This window comes from Cygnus atratus, chromosome 11, assembly GCF_013377495.2.
Source record: "Cygnus atratus isolate AKBS03 ecotype Queensland, Australia chromosome 11, CAtr_DNAZoo_HiC_assembly, whole genome shotgun sequence".
Classification (NCBI taxonomy): Eukaryota; Metazoa; Chordata; class Aves; order Anseriformes; family Anatidae; genus Cygnus; species Cygnus atratus.
Window position 1 is genome coordinate 11,696,474 of NC_066372.1, and position 16,374 is coordinate 11,712,847.

A 16,374-nucleotide genomic window follows, 5' to 3' on the forward strand; every position below is an offset into this window, starting at 1 on the left:
ATGACTTGGATGTGGAAGTAGCTTTTGGCCTCCTTTATGAAAAGAGATGTAAAAATACCTTCCCCCCCAGATAAAAAGACTAATAACTGTTTTTCCTCTATTAAAATATTTCTGTTGTAAAGTCCTCACCAAGAACCTGTCTAAATGCAACAAAAGTGGGTTCACAGTGATGTGAATTCTATTAAGCAAATCTCCTGCTACACCTACTCCATTGTGCTCTTTTTCTTCCTGAGGTAATTAACATCTCTGCAGAGTTGGTTTCCCACCTCCTCCACCCAGTCTAAATCTCTAAAATCTCCTATTTTTGCTTTGACATCTGACTAGAATTTCTCTTCCTTTTCGGCACAGCACACACATCCACCCACCCGACTCAGAGCACCAGCAGCTGTTTCATGAAGCAAAGCTACAGCAAGGCTTTTCAGACCCTCTGCTCTGGAACAAATTGTTACCCAGGAATTTCATGCAACGCTTAATAAAATGTACAGACCAATATGCTTGTGTGTTATTTTCACATGAGAAAAAAGATTTCTAACCTATCAGAGATTGGAGAAGAACCCAGTGGAGATCCTTTTTTTTTTTCCTCGTGACTACAAATGGGGTAGAGGAGAAGGTTGCTTTATCTACAGTTATATACAACAAAAAATACATAGTTATATCACATTCATGCTTTTGAGGATTTAATAAAGCATCTTGTCTTTGTGTAGAGTATCACTGAATGCCTACATGAAGCATTTAAGCACACATCATTGTCTGCATCCTTGAAGCTGCCTCACAACATCCTCCTGCGATTCTCTTCAACCTGAAGGCCCCTGTGCAGAGGTCAGAAATGACTTGTCCCAGGATCCCAAATTGTCCTAGTGCTTATGTGTCACAATAGCACTTGCAAAAGGTAGGAGTAGTTAAAGATGCAGAAACTGAATGAGTCAGACAAAGAAAAGATGACCAATACTACTTAAAGACAAGGCTGAGATGATGTCTGGGAAGGAGAAGCCAGCAGCCTGGAGCAGGGATGTAGGACATGAGCAGTATGACACGGGAAGAATGACAAGTCCATGGCCAAGTGGCATCCTTAAAAACTCCTCTATTCTGATTAATAACCCACACACCCCAATGAGCAGTCAGCAATGACGTAGTTTACTGCTGCCTTGCTGAAATCTGGAGAAAAGTGTCCCTTGGCATGAGGAATGACCACGAAGAACAGGTACACTGTTCTTGGGAGAGGACAGGATCTACTTGGCATCTTCTAAAGCACACAAAAGCGGTCACGGTTAGATGACAGTCTGACATGGGCAATCAGGTCTGGCAACACTTAGGAACAACACGCTAACCTAACTGAAGATATGCGGTAGCCATGAGACAATGTAAAATAAAAACCCTTCTGCATCCTCAGAGATGGCTCATCGCTTATTTTACTGTTAGAAAATAAAGGTACGTGGAGGTTATCTGGGGCTCGTGAGATCATTTTGTTCACTCCTCAGGGAGAGCCAACTTTGGATGTCATTTCATTTTTAGCGGTTGACAGTCTTTTATACAATTCCTTGTTTTCCAACTAACAACATTGTTGCCATTGGATGCAACCCCAAAATCCAGAATCAAGGAAGGAGTGATATATATTTTGGTTGCTGTTGTTTGCTTCATTGTTGTTTATTTATTTATTTATATTTTTTGAACTAGCAAAATGTTACATTGAATTATGTTTGATGCTTAAATTTTAAGAATACACAATGCAGTGTAGTTTATTTATAAACTCCATCTGGCATGACTTGATTAGCACGTCTGATACGTTAACTCTCAGAGTGGGGATTTCCAAGTATTATATACCTCTGGCACTACAGCAGGGGGTAGAAGGGAACAAATAATTGATGCAGTTGCTTCATTGGACAAGCAATCCTTAGAGCTTCATAAAGCACAGCTTATAGAAATCATCCTTTATTACTTTCAGTAGCTGAACTTAAAAAAAAAAAAAAAGAGGGAGTAAAAATCTCATATTAGTCAACCAACAGTTAACGAGTGCTGCATTCATTGCAATTCTTGACAGAAGTCCCTAATATAATGCAGAGAAGGCAGAGCTTCTTGTAACAAATCAGGCAAGGTCCTTCTGGGATGAAGCTGAGGAAAGCTCAAGGGGACAGAACGTGCTCAGCCCACCTCCAGGCACCAACCCCCTCAGCATCGCTTCTGAAGGAAAAAAGCAGCACGCTGCAAAGCCTGCACCCAAGCTGAGCACCACCACGCTCCCTGAGTTTTGGTGAGCAAGTATGAAAGCTTTAATGAGGTAAAAACTCACCTATCCCCAAGGTTTTGCTCTGTATATCTAATGAAACCAAAAAGGTAAGGGAAAGCTTCTGCAAACTCTTCCACGTTTTGCCTGTGCTGATGATCTTACTAAAAATCTTGTGTTTTTTTCCTCTCAATTTTCACCTCATTACAGTCATGGATTGTTTTCTCAAAAAAATTGTTACAGATTCTTCAAAAGCTCTGCTAAAATCAAGGGCTGTCACCTGAAACAGAGCTTTTCCAAGAAATTTTATGGAGAGGTTATAAAAAGGGAAAACCAGTCAAGACAGAAGTCTCCCTGTTTGCTGGTGCAACGAGAAATCCGCTGGCATGGATTTTTAACTTTTACTTTTTAAAGAGTAATAAATTGTGTTTATGAGAAGGTTTCCGCAGCACTGATGCTGTGATTCAGTTGTGTGTGCTCTCTCCACAGGGCCTGTGGCACATGCATGCACTGTAGAGGCTAGGAGGAAAATCAGCCAGATAGGATCAAGCAGTGGCAGATGTGCTTCCATTCTTCTGTCAAACGTACAGCTGTTGCCAGCACTGTGTTATCTGTTCTCCTCAGCTTACTAACTGGCTTCTGAAGGATTTCCTTCCAGAAATAATCCAGACAATGAGCAGAGGATTTTTCACATTTCAAATGTAATAACTTGGAAAGAGATTAACAGAGAAACATCGAAGCGATACGAGTTGTACAGCTCCAACCAAAACACACCTTCAGCAGGCACTCAGGACTTGTGGCTGATGCAGTCTCAGGGGACCCACCACATTTCCTAGTATTTACTTTGCTCCATTTCCCAGCTTCTGACAAGCTCTCTTTCACTCACAGCCCCAGGTCTTGTTTGCACAAACATTTTTAATGCTTCCCTCCGTTCCCAGCTCATCTCCACTGGTATTAGCAATTCGGAAATAACTGCTGCAGTTAAGCCTTAACAGCACTTTCTTTTTTCTTTTTTCTTTTTTTTCCCCCTCACTCAAGGACCTGCCTGAACAAGCGCACCCAACGTTACCAGCTCTACCTATCCAAACCAGTCTTGGCAACCGCTGAATTTCTGAATATTTGATATCACCTTAAGCAAATAAAGGATGATGCAAGTGGGTAGTCCCATGTTTGGCTGACAGCTCTGCTTCTCCCTTATGCCGTATTTCCTCACCACCAAACTTCAAAGAAAATATTCTCAAGTTATTTTAACGTCTAGAGAGAAACAAAAACATAAGTAGCTTAGTCAAGCGGGGCACACTACAAACATAGATAACACAAATATTTAAAGATCGCTGGGGGTTGTCATTTTACCTTAATTTCATTCACTCTTATTTCAAAGAAGTCTTTAAGAATATGAACTCTTGGTTTATGCAACAGAAGGACCCACTGCACACCTCGGTGTGCTGGCTGCATATAGCTATTTATCTTCATTTTTAAATGTGCATTTTGTTTTCTATTTGCACGCTGCATCTGCCAGCTTAGTGACTCACTGCCTGACAGATTATCAGAGGCATTTTCCTGGTGTCACCCCAAAATTCACATTTCTCTGATATGCCGTAGGCTGAACGAGTTGTGTCTCGTGTTTGGTGGCAAGTTTCCCTTAAACTGAGAGTCCCTCCTGAAGCCCTTCACTGTGATGCTACAAATCTGGAAGTTAACCTCACTACAACTCTACATCTTTAAATGAAATTGGGAAATAGATGTTAAAACCAGCACAGCAAAAATACAAATTCTTTACTGTGAATTGTTTCACTGAGTGAAAGAGACCACAGCTAGGGTTAGACTGGTGCACTATGACCCAGGGCGGGACAGATGCTCTCCTGCTCTTAGTCTGCTCATCACACAAAACCGATGAAAACTTCGCTACAAAACCACCAGCTGCCTCTCATACAGCAACCCCATCCAGCCTCATTATTTACAGCAACAGCAAGCCCAAAAGGGATGGTGAGAAGCAGCTAGAGACTGTTCAGGCATCTCTTCCAAAGTACTTTGTGTGGTGCAGTTAGTGCTAGGAGCTGTCTGGGAGACGAGCACCCACCTCCAGCTTCTGCTTGGAAATCTGAAGTGGGAAAAGCCCTACTGCAGCTGCCCTACCAAGCAAACTGATCGGATGGCAGTGGATTAAATGGCATCAAATCATTTTAAAGGCTCTAATATGGATTTGCAGAAGTTTAATATGTACACACAGGTATGATTATAGTTGCTATCTCAACTACAAAGTACTTGTCTGTATTATATTTACGTATTTATAAAGATCATAAAGCCACAACTGATGTTTTCACTTACTAGTCATCTCACTAGCAGAAAAGCAGCAAGATGTTTATTATAACATACAAACTGTGCACACTGGAAGACAGAATTATGCATTACAATTGTTTTATACTGTGTTTTCATATTTCAAAAGATGTTCTTTTTTATGTGGGGGTTAATTAGTTCCATTTGTTGGAACTACTCTGTTATGGCTCCAGGATCAACTCCAGTGCTAATGATCATGTTGAAATTAGTTGCAATAGTTCAAGATATACTTAACATACTATGATAGGGATAAAGAGAAGATGAAAGCAACCAAATACACTCATTTTTCTGTATTATAGTACTGAGCTAGTTCAGTACTGGAAATCTCTTGGCACGTGAAGCTTTCTGGATCAGGAACACTGCATCACTCAGAGCTCCAGAGCTCAAAGCCTGTTCACCTCTCCTCTGCCTTACCCCAAAAGTGTCCCTCTTGAGCTGGGATGCGCCTTTGGGGCTCCTCAGAGAGTAGCAAGTGTCACATGTTGCCCTCTTGATGAAAGGGCCTTTTCATGTTGGTTTTCAGTGTCAGAAGTATAAGTAGGATGGAGCTCATGACCCCCATTTTATGGTGAGCAATCCTTCTGGGACAACCACAAAAGAAGCCTGGAAGAAATGACATGAAGGGCAAGAAGAGCACGGCAGAAAAAAAAAAATAAATTTTTTTGGAAAAAAAAAGAAATATCCAGCTCAGCTACTCAGCAGTGAAAAAAGCCTTGTGAAGATGGAATAAGAAGTATTTTCTGCTAATTTAACCAGATTTTACCAGCAGGGTCTCTCTGGAAGTGACAGCCTCACCAGTACTACCGCCAGCAGGGTGAGGAGCAGGGCCTCTCAGCGTTTTGGCAGGCACCGGGCAGCCAGCTTGACCCCGGCAGCACACGACATGGGTGACAGGCAGTGACAGTGTGTAAAACTAGGGCAGGCAAAACGGGAAATAAAAGAATCTCCGTCCCTTTGACAAAACACATATTTGCTCACACACACCTTTCAAAATCATAACGTTTAATTTAGGATTTCTCTATGAGCTTTGAAAGAGGTAGAGGGAACACTTCACCTTCTGAGGTCACTTCTAACATTCTTTTACCTCTCTGGCTACCCAAGGCAGTAAAACACCCTCTGATCATTTCAGTACCAAATTACACAACTCATTATCTGCTTACAATGGAGCCAAGCGCTGTGAAGGCTGCAGAAGTGCTGGGAGGTCCCACGCTCGCCCTGCCGCAGCCCTGGATGCCCCTGCCTGCTGCTCAGCTCCTGCCAGCTCACCCAGCACGGGACCAGCAAACCCACCACTCTGAATGTGATTCAACCCCTGTCGGGGTTGTTCCTACCACTCTTCCTTGCAAATCACATCCCTGAGGTCTTAGAGATACAGTTAAAGGCTACCGTAGCAATGCAGCGCTGTTGCACGGCACACGTTGCCAGAAGCCTGCTTTTAATTCAGTGCCAACTTTGTAATATCTAAATTACTTGTTAGTTTTTTCCTGAGAAACAGTTGATATTGGTTTAATGGCTGAACTTACGTCAATGCAAGAAAAAAAACCACACACATATAAACTAGCCAAATGAAGAAATTTCATCCATGTTACTATACCCCGCATTTTTTTTTCCCTGTGAAGGAAAGCTCCTTAAATCAAAGAGTCACCTTTTGGCAAAGTACCCTAGAATATTTTTAACAACTCCGACTTAAAATGATTTCATTTCCATGGGCAAAGGAAATTATTTGTTTTGAATCTCTGCGTACAGAACTGGTAGAATTCAGAATTTCCTATAAATGTACAGAGGATGCCAGCCTCCATTCGCTTGTACAGAAAAAGCATGGTCATGAGGTGGGGGGGAGCAGCTATTACATCGGGTACCAATTAGGCCTGGTACAGGAAGTGAGACAGCCAGAAATACACCAAAGATTAGCAGATTTACGCATCATCCATTCTTACTGGCCCAAATAACAGCTACCAAAAGCTGCTGGGGCTCTGATACCGTACGCTTCACTCTGCTCTCCAAAACGCACTGGCCGTTCTTGTCAGGATGTGCCCTGACAGATCCTAATGTAAGGGCATATGTTCCACTTAACAACCAAACAGCTTCACCGTACTGTATTGTGTACTGTATTCAATTTGGGTAACAGTATATGAATATTGATTGGCAAAATTTGGCCCGTATTTGTATTCTTACTGACTGCAATTTACTTCAGAAATAGATCCACTGATTTTGCTTTCCCAGCACAGCAATTTTTCTTATTCTCTCTTCAATACTTTAGCACTATTATGTCCAATTTAGTGGCTGATCTTTAATATTCAAGGTAATCATTAGGTAATAAATTCTTTTAAATCATCTAGCAACTGGGAATGAGTGTCAGTCGACCTTTTTTTTCTCTGAAACACAAAGCCCTTCTTTCTGTGTCATGTATTTATCAAAACTACTTTTGCAATCTATTAGTCTTTTGACCCCAATTTTGATTCTTTTTTGGCCATCTGACTAAACATCCCATAGCAACAACTTCAGACAGGCACCTGAGATGACTCTTTCTGCCTCAGTTTTCTTTGTTGCAGCTGTCAAAATGTCCCACTCTCAAGTTTATTGCTGGATATTAAGTTTTAAAGATAGCTATGTGTTCCTTATTAAGAACTTATTTTTCAAAATATAAAAACAATGCTGTTGCAATCCCAGGTTTTATAGGCATATAACTTTAGAACATTTGAAACTGAGGGCAGAAGCTTGTTTCTGAGGTGCAACAGGGTTACATTTCTTTCTCAAACTCTATATGGAAACAAGTTTCATATCCTCTCCCTCATCTATTTGGCTTGGATAATGCATATTTCCAATTCATAACAAATAAAAACAAACAGATTCACCGGTCAGGACACTGCCATGCACTATTTCAGAGGATGACAGAGGATATCGGCCTGTGCAATTTCCATGCTTTCAAACTTCCTTTTCACCTCTAAAAAGCTGCATAATATAGGTCACTTTTAATGAGGAGCCTTGCACATGGCTTCCCCCACACACTGCAGAGCATCCAGGCACTTCTGAGTTCATGTTCTCCCTGTATCATTGCCACAGTTTGTCATTTTTCAACAGGTTTGACTTTTGCCCACAATGCTGGGGACTTTCATATGGTAAAGTTTCTTGGCTGTCTCATTAACTCCAGATCAGTGTGTGCCCTTGCATTTTAGTGTATCATTTCCTCCAGCACTCATTATGCTGCACTTTATACAGCCTCTGGCTGGAAACTTCTTAAAACATCATTATGAAATTACTTTCTCGACAGCATACAAGTCAATTATAATGTAATTAAAAGATACACTAATGTATTCCCTTGTTTGGTAATGGTATCTTGATTAACATCATCCAGTGCATGCATTTATCCTATCTGTGAAATCTTTTGCTATAAATTGTAATCTACTGTCCACAGCACCTGTTTTTCTGTAAAAGATGTAGGAACTATAAAACTCATTCTCTCCTAGCCTTGGAACCAGAGAGGAATTAAAATGGTAAAAGCTATTATGAATCCTGGGTAGCCACTTTTCCTTGCTCGACTCCCCAGGCATTTCAGCAGGGTTTTTTGTCACCACGCACAAAGCACAGCCCACCAGGTTGGCGGAGCCTCAGGAGGGTGCTGAGCATGCCTTTGGTGCATGCCATGCAGCCTGCCCCGTGCTCTGTAGGACAGTGAGGGTTTCGGCAGCCACATCTTATTCTGCACACCTGCAATTCAACGCAGTGCCCAGGGCAACACACTGAATGCCTGAAGCTTATGTGACTGAGTAAGAACAATGTTTAAGTGAAGCGCCCAATATTCTTAATAATTTTAAATTATTTTTATTGTTGCTATCTAAGTCAACGTAAGGTTAAAAAAGAATCCAACAGCTGCATCTGAGTTGGATTTAAATGAGATTTCTCTTCAATCCAGTGTGCATCACACGTGTTTGTCCCACACTGTTAGAACAGCCACTTTGCAGCCAAGACAAGGATGAAGAGTTGTAAGAGATGTGTCCTTCATCTCCACCTTCCCTCCAGGCCCAAGTCCCTCCTTTCACTTGAGCTTCGGCTTTTTGTCATTAAAAGAGGGATAATTTTGCCTGCAGCGATGCTAATCTGCCTGATACTTGCCAACACACGAAGATTCTATTCTAACAAGTGAGATGCATGGAAAGCAGGACAAAGCCAACCAGCGCTGCCTATATTCTTCCTCACAGTCCTACCAGGCTTCATTTTGGACTAGAAAAGTAGGTCACAATGCTAAACAATAGTTGTTTGAGGGGAAAAAAGCAGCTTCTATCATTAGCTGGGTACAAACACCGTCCTTTTTCCAAATCAGTGCTCTTAAACAGACACGTCAGGCAATGGGACTCTCCAGAGGCAAGCGTGGAGGCACCATTTCTTCTCGACCTGCTCCTTAATCAGCAAAGGTTCAATACAAGACGAATAATTCATGTGGCGAGTGATTGATTCTCGCTCGGGAAGCCACAGGAGAGAATTTTAATGGGGAAAGGCTCTCCGTCTTTCGGGGTACACGCGACCGGGGGGACTGGTTCCTTCTCGGTGTCTTTTGGGCTGATGGAGTGGAGCTTGGACGCCCTGCAGCACTGGGCAGGACCCTCCAGCTGAGGGAATGCATTGCCCTGAGCCCCCCCACTCCAACACATACAGCAATAATTGCTTGCTTTTCATTAATTGCTCTTAACGCACACCCACAACCCCAGCAGCTTGCGCAGGGCTGGGCGCTCCCCAGCAAACCAGGAGCTTTCTGGAGCTGAGCACGCCGGCACTGACAGCGTAATGATGGCAATGTATTCGTGCTGTACCTATCTCAATGGAACATCACCATCAATTTCAACAGGTGGTTTGGCTGATTTATAAGCCAATATATAACCAAATGCAGCACAGGGGATGTTTGGAAAAACAAGCATGTGAAGTAGGCATGACAGATAAAAGCGGTTTATTGAGGGATGATTTCTGAGGTAGCTCTCTCCCAGGATGGTGACATTTTAAACACCCTAATTTGAACAGGAACACAGATGAGCAGGCTGTAAACTTGTCTCATTTTTCTGTATTTTGTGCTTTGGCTGAAATGACAGAAATGACCAATGATTTTTGTACAAGAGTGAAATGTTTTACCTTACACTTTTGCGATCTACTACGTGAAAGTGGTCACCTTACAAGTTAGTTTGGAGGGACGAATCAGAGGGAGAAGGTGCTAAAGGTAGTAAAATGGTTGTCTGAGCAACCCACTCAACCCAAGTGACCAGGATTCTTGCAGGAAATACTTCAGCACACTGTTTGGGAATGCAAAACAGAGTAAGAGAAAAAGCATGGGCGGCAGGGAATGTCTACACGCCTAATTTGTCACCCAAGGCTGATGAACCTCAGTGCAAAAGCAGTAGAATATTAAGTGCTAACCTGTAAACATTTCAACCATGCAAAATGGAATACGCAGTTGGCATTTAAATCAAAAGCTCTTGTCTACACATATCTGTCTCCTTGTTCCCCTTAAAAAGAACATTTTTTCACCAAAAAGGCCACACTGTTATCTACCTAGCACAGGTGGTGTGTTTAGATACTGTGCTACAGACAAAATTTTGGCAGTTAAAGCTCTTGGCTCATTAGGACTGAAGTCAAACTAGTCGGTGATAAAATCCTGTCTAGGTCAATTCATTTTGGAAAAATCACTTTTAAGTTGCTCTGTGTTTTTTCAGTTGTCACTACAACTGTCCACAATGGTTTATATATTAAAAAAAAGTGAGTATTTATGAACTTATGTGTTCAATGCAGCCCATCTATGTCTATCGCCAGCCAGGGCTGACGTCCACGATCCTCTCCACACAGTAAACACATCGGGGTACCATCAGCCTCCTACCTTGGCTCCATCCACACTGATAATCCGATAGCTGTTTCTCGTGCTGTCATAGAAGTAGGAAACAGTTACAGCCTGCTTGCTTGCGGGGACCCAGTTCTTCTTCGTGCTGGGGTCAATTTGGAAGACATGGGCTCTGGTGGTGAAGATGGGCTGTTCTCTGGAATAGGGAGGGACAGGAGAAATGGATGCATGAGTCTGTGGAAGATGAAATGTCCCGGAAGCCCAGACCTGACCAGGCAGCACAAGGCCAATTTTTCCTCCTCTTGTTACGCTGTGTAACCCACCTTTTCCTCCAAACACTTATTTCCAGGAAAGGATGCTCATATGTGCGCTTTCCTTCCCCATCCACACATTTTCCTAAGAACCACAAACCCCACACGGCTGGCTTTCCTCCTGCTGCTCCTCGCTGCGAGCTGCGGTCCTGCTTAGAGACAGGACCCCTCCGCAGAGGCACCAACAATGCTACCAAAACAAAGGCAGGGTGCCATTCCTGAAGTACTAACTCTATCCTGAGAACTGCACCATTTTGTGGATGTGCCTGAAAAGCTCATCAGATGCAAATGCAGTTAATCTGCCTGGGGAGCGAGGTGGGGAAGAAACAGGCCCAAGGCCCTGCCAGTGCAAGGGGCCATGCCAGGGCTGAGGTAAGGCCCCCGGCACCCCAGCCCTAACCAGCACTGCTCCTCAAAAACATTTTGTGACCAGTGTTTCCACCCTGAACACGTGGCAATGCAAACCACATGTAGGAGCGGAGAGGATGCAGGACTGAAAGAACAAGAACTTGGTGATACACACCAAGCCATCCAGATCAGAATTAAGACTTACTCAAAGGCTGTAAAACTAAATTCACCTCAAGTTATTACCTTTAATCCAAGTTTAGAAAAAGTGAACTGCAAATAAAGATGTCGTGTTCATATAAATATATATGGTATATATTTTTATGCTTTTTGTTCTTAAAAGCTACAGTATATAATGGTATATATAAAGTGTACCATGATATTTTCTTATCCCATACAAAATATTTTATCATTAATAGAATTCTGACAATATTCAAAAACAACTGTACTGCAATAGACTCCATTATTAACTCCCACAAATATTTACCTCATGCAAACTGAGAAGGCTGCTATGCTGAATTTTGCACAAAGCAAATGAAGGTAGGTATGTGAAAGTCCAGATGATCTCTCTCTCACAAGTCATTCTTTCATATCCATGTAAATAATTCTCTTCTGTTATTCTCAGTCCCATCATTTTGGAACTATATTTTTATTAATTTCTACAATCTTCAGCTCCTTTTAAATCCACTTCTACGTTTTTTAGAATATAACAAGTTCAGGTTCTGTATGTGGGAACTGTACAAAACACCATGCACAATCTTGATCATTACACTTTAAATAAAATTGAGGGAAACAATTCATAAACATCACACAGATGAAGCAATCTAACTGCAGAGCTAGCTCAGGAAGGCTGGTGTGATCTTGCAAAGCCCCATAATGCCCCAGAAGGGATAAAACGAAACATTTTTTTTTCCTTGCAAGACATATGCAAGGTTTTACATTTTTCAGGGGCTGCCATGCATGCTTCTAGATAGACAGCTGTGCCAAACTGTAAAATACTTCTATTTAAATTACAAGGGGACTGTCATGTCACAGCTGTGAAGGAGCATCATTTACTTCAGCTCCTCCTTACCAGTAACGCAGGGAATCTGCCTCTTGTTTCCCATGCTACTGTCACTGCAGTCCGTAGCTGGAAGAAAAGCAGGGCCGGGGCTCCATAATATGTTTTAGATACTTCCATCACACATTACACAGGGTTAAGCAAGGGAGGTTTCCCCCAAGCTACTTACTGTTTTGGTCTAAAAAATATGTACATTCTCTGAGTGAAGAATAATTTTGAATTTATTTAGCCTTCTACTTAGCTCTGTATTTGTAGTGGATTGTATTATTAATTGTTTTTGCTAATGGCAATATGACCTATATATCACAGCCTAAACTTTCAAAAGTTTCAGACTTTTCCTTCATGAAAGCCCAACTCACAAATAACTTTATATACATATTTCTGTTAATTCACCTTAACAATACCAGAAAATACTGCTAAAATTATGCCTGGCCTCTCTGAAGCAGCAGCAGCAACCATATAAAGTAAATCTGGAGATAACAAATGCAGAACAAAGGGAACAACTATCTATCTCCATTCCTTCAGGAGTCTTGTAGCAGCTACCGCTGGCAGTGAGGGCTTTATACATGCATCTGAGTGGGTAAATTAATGGATAACAACATTCAGGACTTGAGATAGCCATCTATCCAGTCATTTGTTGCTGTCATTAAAAGCTAAAAACAAAAGCCGACTATATTTCTAATCCTTATGATTATTCAACAACGACAAAGGCTTCCCCTTGCACTACGCTGTCAGCGATGCCAGCAGCCAGTGAAGAACACACAGGCAACTATAAAACTTCAATTTTCCAATGAAATGCTGTTAGCCTTTTTTTTTTTTTTTCCTAAACTACACCATGGCCTTGGAGACCTCCAGACTGATGCTTTATTCCATCAATGCCTCACTACATTACTTGCAAACTTTGATATTCAGGAAAGCACTTCCATGACTAAGAAATGACTTTGTTTTCCACAGTTTCTTTCCTTTTCACTTTAGCCAAGATTTATCAGGTTTTATGCTAAAAATGGCTGCAATGCTAGCTTGAAATGTTGGCAATGTCATTTGGTGTGTGAGCCCCTGTAACCTGGTCATGATGTGAAAGTGCAGTTGAGAAGCACTGGCTCTGCCAGGCACCCAAACTGTGAGTTGTAAATCAAAAAACAGAGAATTTATGAATGTTTAAAATCTCAAATCTATTAATGATCGACTAAATAAATTTCTCTTTAGAAAAAATCTGTTCAGAAATCTATTTGACAGTAATATCCAGTGTTTCAAGCAAAGCAGCTTGAAATCTAGCAAATGGAGACCTAAATTATAGTTAATGGTTCTTTGTTTAATAACGCAGATTAAGACGGAGAATGCACTTTGATAAGCTTTATTATTACATGTGGCTGGCATGTTTTATAAATATGATAATAATTTTCAAGCCGTGGTTTTATCTATTTTAGTTGACTTTTAATTTCCATCCTTGTGTTATGTGAGACAAACCTCACATAATAAGCAATCATTCTCCATTAATTAAGGAATATGTCACTAACCTTTTCACAGGAATTATAAAAGCAAAAACTAAGGCTCTAAAGCTAACTAACTTCATCCACAGCTGAGTGAGGTACAGTGCCACTTTCTGTTAACATATAACCATGCCAAATTTTACGAGTGTGTGACGAGCTCCTTTAAATACATCTTCATATAGCTGACATCTGGTGGAGGATGTACGTACCTCCAGACCGTGCGGCAGAGTAGAGTTTTTGGAACGTGGTGCTTCCCGCTACGGGCCACCTTTGTGCATGCGCTGAGCTTTACACAGCCTGACAGATCTGCAGTGATTTGCTACAATGAGCAATAGATAATGAGGGTCTTTCAAGAAAGAAGAAAAGTAGGTACAAAGATAAAATCCTACATTGCAACATGCCCCCATCACTGCAACTGATCATCATACAAAAAATATATTTGTTAAACGCAGCCTGATGAACATGGTGCCCTCAGTCCCAAACAAACCTGAACCAATCCATCCTGCACCCTGAGAGCAGAAAGCTCTCCACGCGCTCCCCCATGGCCTCAGAAGCCTCCAAGTGCACCTAAAAGTACACAGAGTTATAGTCACATCATCACACGTAATCGGCACACAGAATTTGTCTTTCTCAAAAGACAAATTCTCAAAAGGCTGTCCTCCAACCAGTCTTTCCAGGCAGTGGAAAACCACACGAATTAGTTTCTTAGTGCTGACGCTCACTTTGTCCTTGCTCGAACTGCCAACCTTGCCACACGTGCTCAAGTCAGCATGAGTACATCCTCCTGACATGTCATGAGCAGCCCAACGCCCCAAGATACCACACACTCAGTGTCCATCACCACGGGGTCAGTGATCAGAAGCTCCCTGCCAGCAGGGGACAGGGATCCTCTGGTGTCCCCACTGTGAGCTCCTGCGAGCTTTCTGAGCAAGGTACATGGGGCAGGGCACCTCTTCCTTCACTTAAATATAGTAACAGCAGGTGGAGGGGGGGTATTTTTGCTTTATTTTAAATAAAGCTGTTTACACACCTCTGCAAGATTCAGCTGTCTGAAAACTAACCAGTGCTGCCATGCTCTCCGTGCAAAAGCAGCTGGGATTTTCAGGCATGCATTGTCACCATCAGGTAATGCAGCAAAAAGCTGGGCAGAGGCAAAAGCTAAGCATGGATGTTTTACAGATGCGATAGCAGCAAACCAGCATTACGAAACGAGGCAGCTCACTACCTTCCCAAATTGGCATGTGCTAATTAATTCGGGTCAGTCAAATCTCATCAGATGCAACACACAAGTCTGGGTGCCGGCTGCCAGCACACATAGCCATCAGGAGCAGAGAGCCTGCTCCAACGTGCAAGACTGCAAAATTGGTAGCATGGAGCAAGCAGGTGGTAATGGCTCCATTTTACACCTGAGGAAGCAGCCATAAAGAGCGAGATGGCATCCCGGTATAACAGAGCCAGTAGCGAGCCTGGAAATAAAATTAAATCGCCTCATTTCCTCTCCGCAGCTTTGCTATTGCTAACATCAGAGGGTGGCTTGGTAGCAGATCTCTCACCCTGGGAAGTTTTTGACTACATGAGTGGAAAAATCTAAATCAATAGTTGAATATTCACCACTCAACAAAAGCGACTATTGTAAAAACCAACAGTCTTCGCAGACCAGAGGGATGCTGCTGGTGGCTTTAACAACAGCTCCCACACAATTCAGAGGCTGGGGGTGGCAGGATGACTGCCCTGCAAACTGGGTCTGCTCCTTGGTGGGACACTTTCCTGCACCTGGTCAGCTCCTGTTGGTCCTGAAATGCAAACACACCTTCAAACACAGCAACTTCCATCGCAAAAATTACTTGGAAGGACAGAGCAGCAACCCTGAGCAAAACAGGCCAGGCAGTATCAGGGCAGAGAGAAAATCAGAGTATCTGTTGTGCACAGTGGATGGGAGGACTGGCCCAGAGCGACAGGCAGGGCTAGCAAGGGACAGCTGCACTCATCTTTGGCTCTGCTGTTTTCTGCCTGTAAGAAAATGCAGGCACCCCTACAAGTGCATTTTTCAGTGCTATGGGACCCAAGCCTCTGACCCCACACCTCTGGCAGTGCCGAGCCTCAGGGTGGACTGTGATCACTTACAGTGCAGACAGAGCGATTCTTGGAAAAACAAGACTATTAGGACAGAAATTACACTGCCCCCCCCCCAAAAAGGAAAGAATGAGAAAAAATATTTAAAAATATATAAATTTACCCAAAGTCCTTCTTTTCAATACTCCAGTTGCTGAAATCCCTGGTCTGTAGGCAGACCTCTCTCTCTCTCACCATGACTGCGATGACAAAGTTGCAGCAGTGCTAACCAAGGGCAAGGTCGTGCAACTTATTCAAATGACTACAGACATAACTCTCTAGTGCCCACTTTATGCTAGATTTGATATCTTTGCACCTGCAGAAGTGTATTAAATTCATGCAAAAAAAAGACATCTTTTTAGCTCCCTTCATTTACAGGCATTATTATTTCAACAGACAATGTAATTAACAAAAGTGCTTCTTACATTTGTAGGAAACATAATAGTTCCAGTTACTTAGACAAAAAAAATAAGAAAAAAAATAGCTAGCTAAAGAGGAATTTTCTGTCAAAAGTACAGATGTTAATTAAACTCATTTTTGGTTCACAGCTGAGTAAGTCCAAAAGAATAAGTCTTCAGGACAAAAGCTCTCAGTGTGAAAGTCGCTGTAACATCTGGGAGCTCTCACAATACCATTATGCCTTTGTGAAGTCAATACATAAACGAAAAGGCTTAGCT

At 42.2% G+C, this 16,374-nt stretch overlaps 1 protein-coding gene across 2 annotated transcripts in view; it reads right to left on the minus strand.

Annotated features, from left to right (window-relative positions):
* The window catches only part of HOMER2 (homer scaffold protein 2), a 55,268-nt gene that overhangs the window by 23,601 nt on the left and 15,293 nt on the right, over positions 1 to 16,374 (minus strand). Inside the window, exons 1-2 of one of the 2 annotated variants that reach the window (XM_050712973.1) lie at positions 11,523 to 11,627; positions 10,419 to 10,575 (exon numbers count right to left, since the gene is read on the minus strand). In XM_050712973.1, coding sequence (XP_050568930.1) covers positions 10,419 to 10,575; positions 11,523 to 11,527 — 162 coding nt within the window. In that variant the 5' untranslated portion in view covers positions 11,528 to 11,627. Of the gene's footprint in view, positions 1 to 10,418; positions 10,576 to 11,522; positions 11,628 to 16,374 lie in introns of those variants that run through there. The other variant, XM_035554745.2, reaches the window with a different exon arrangement.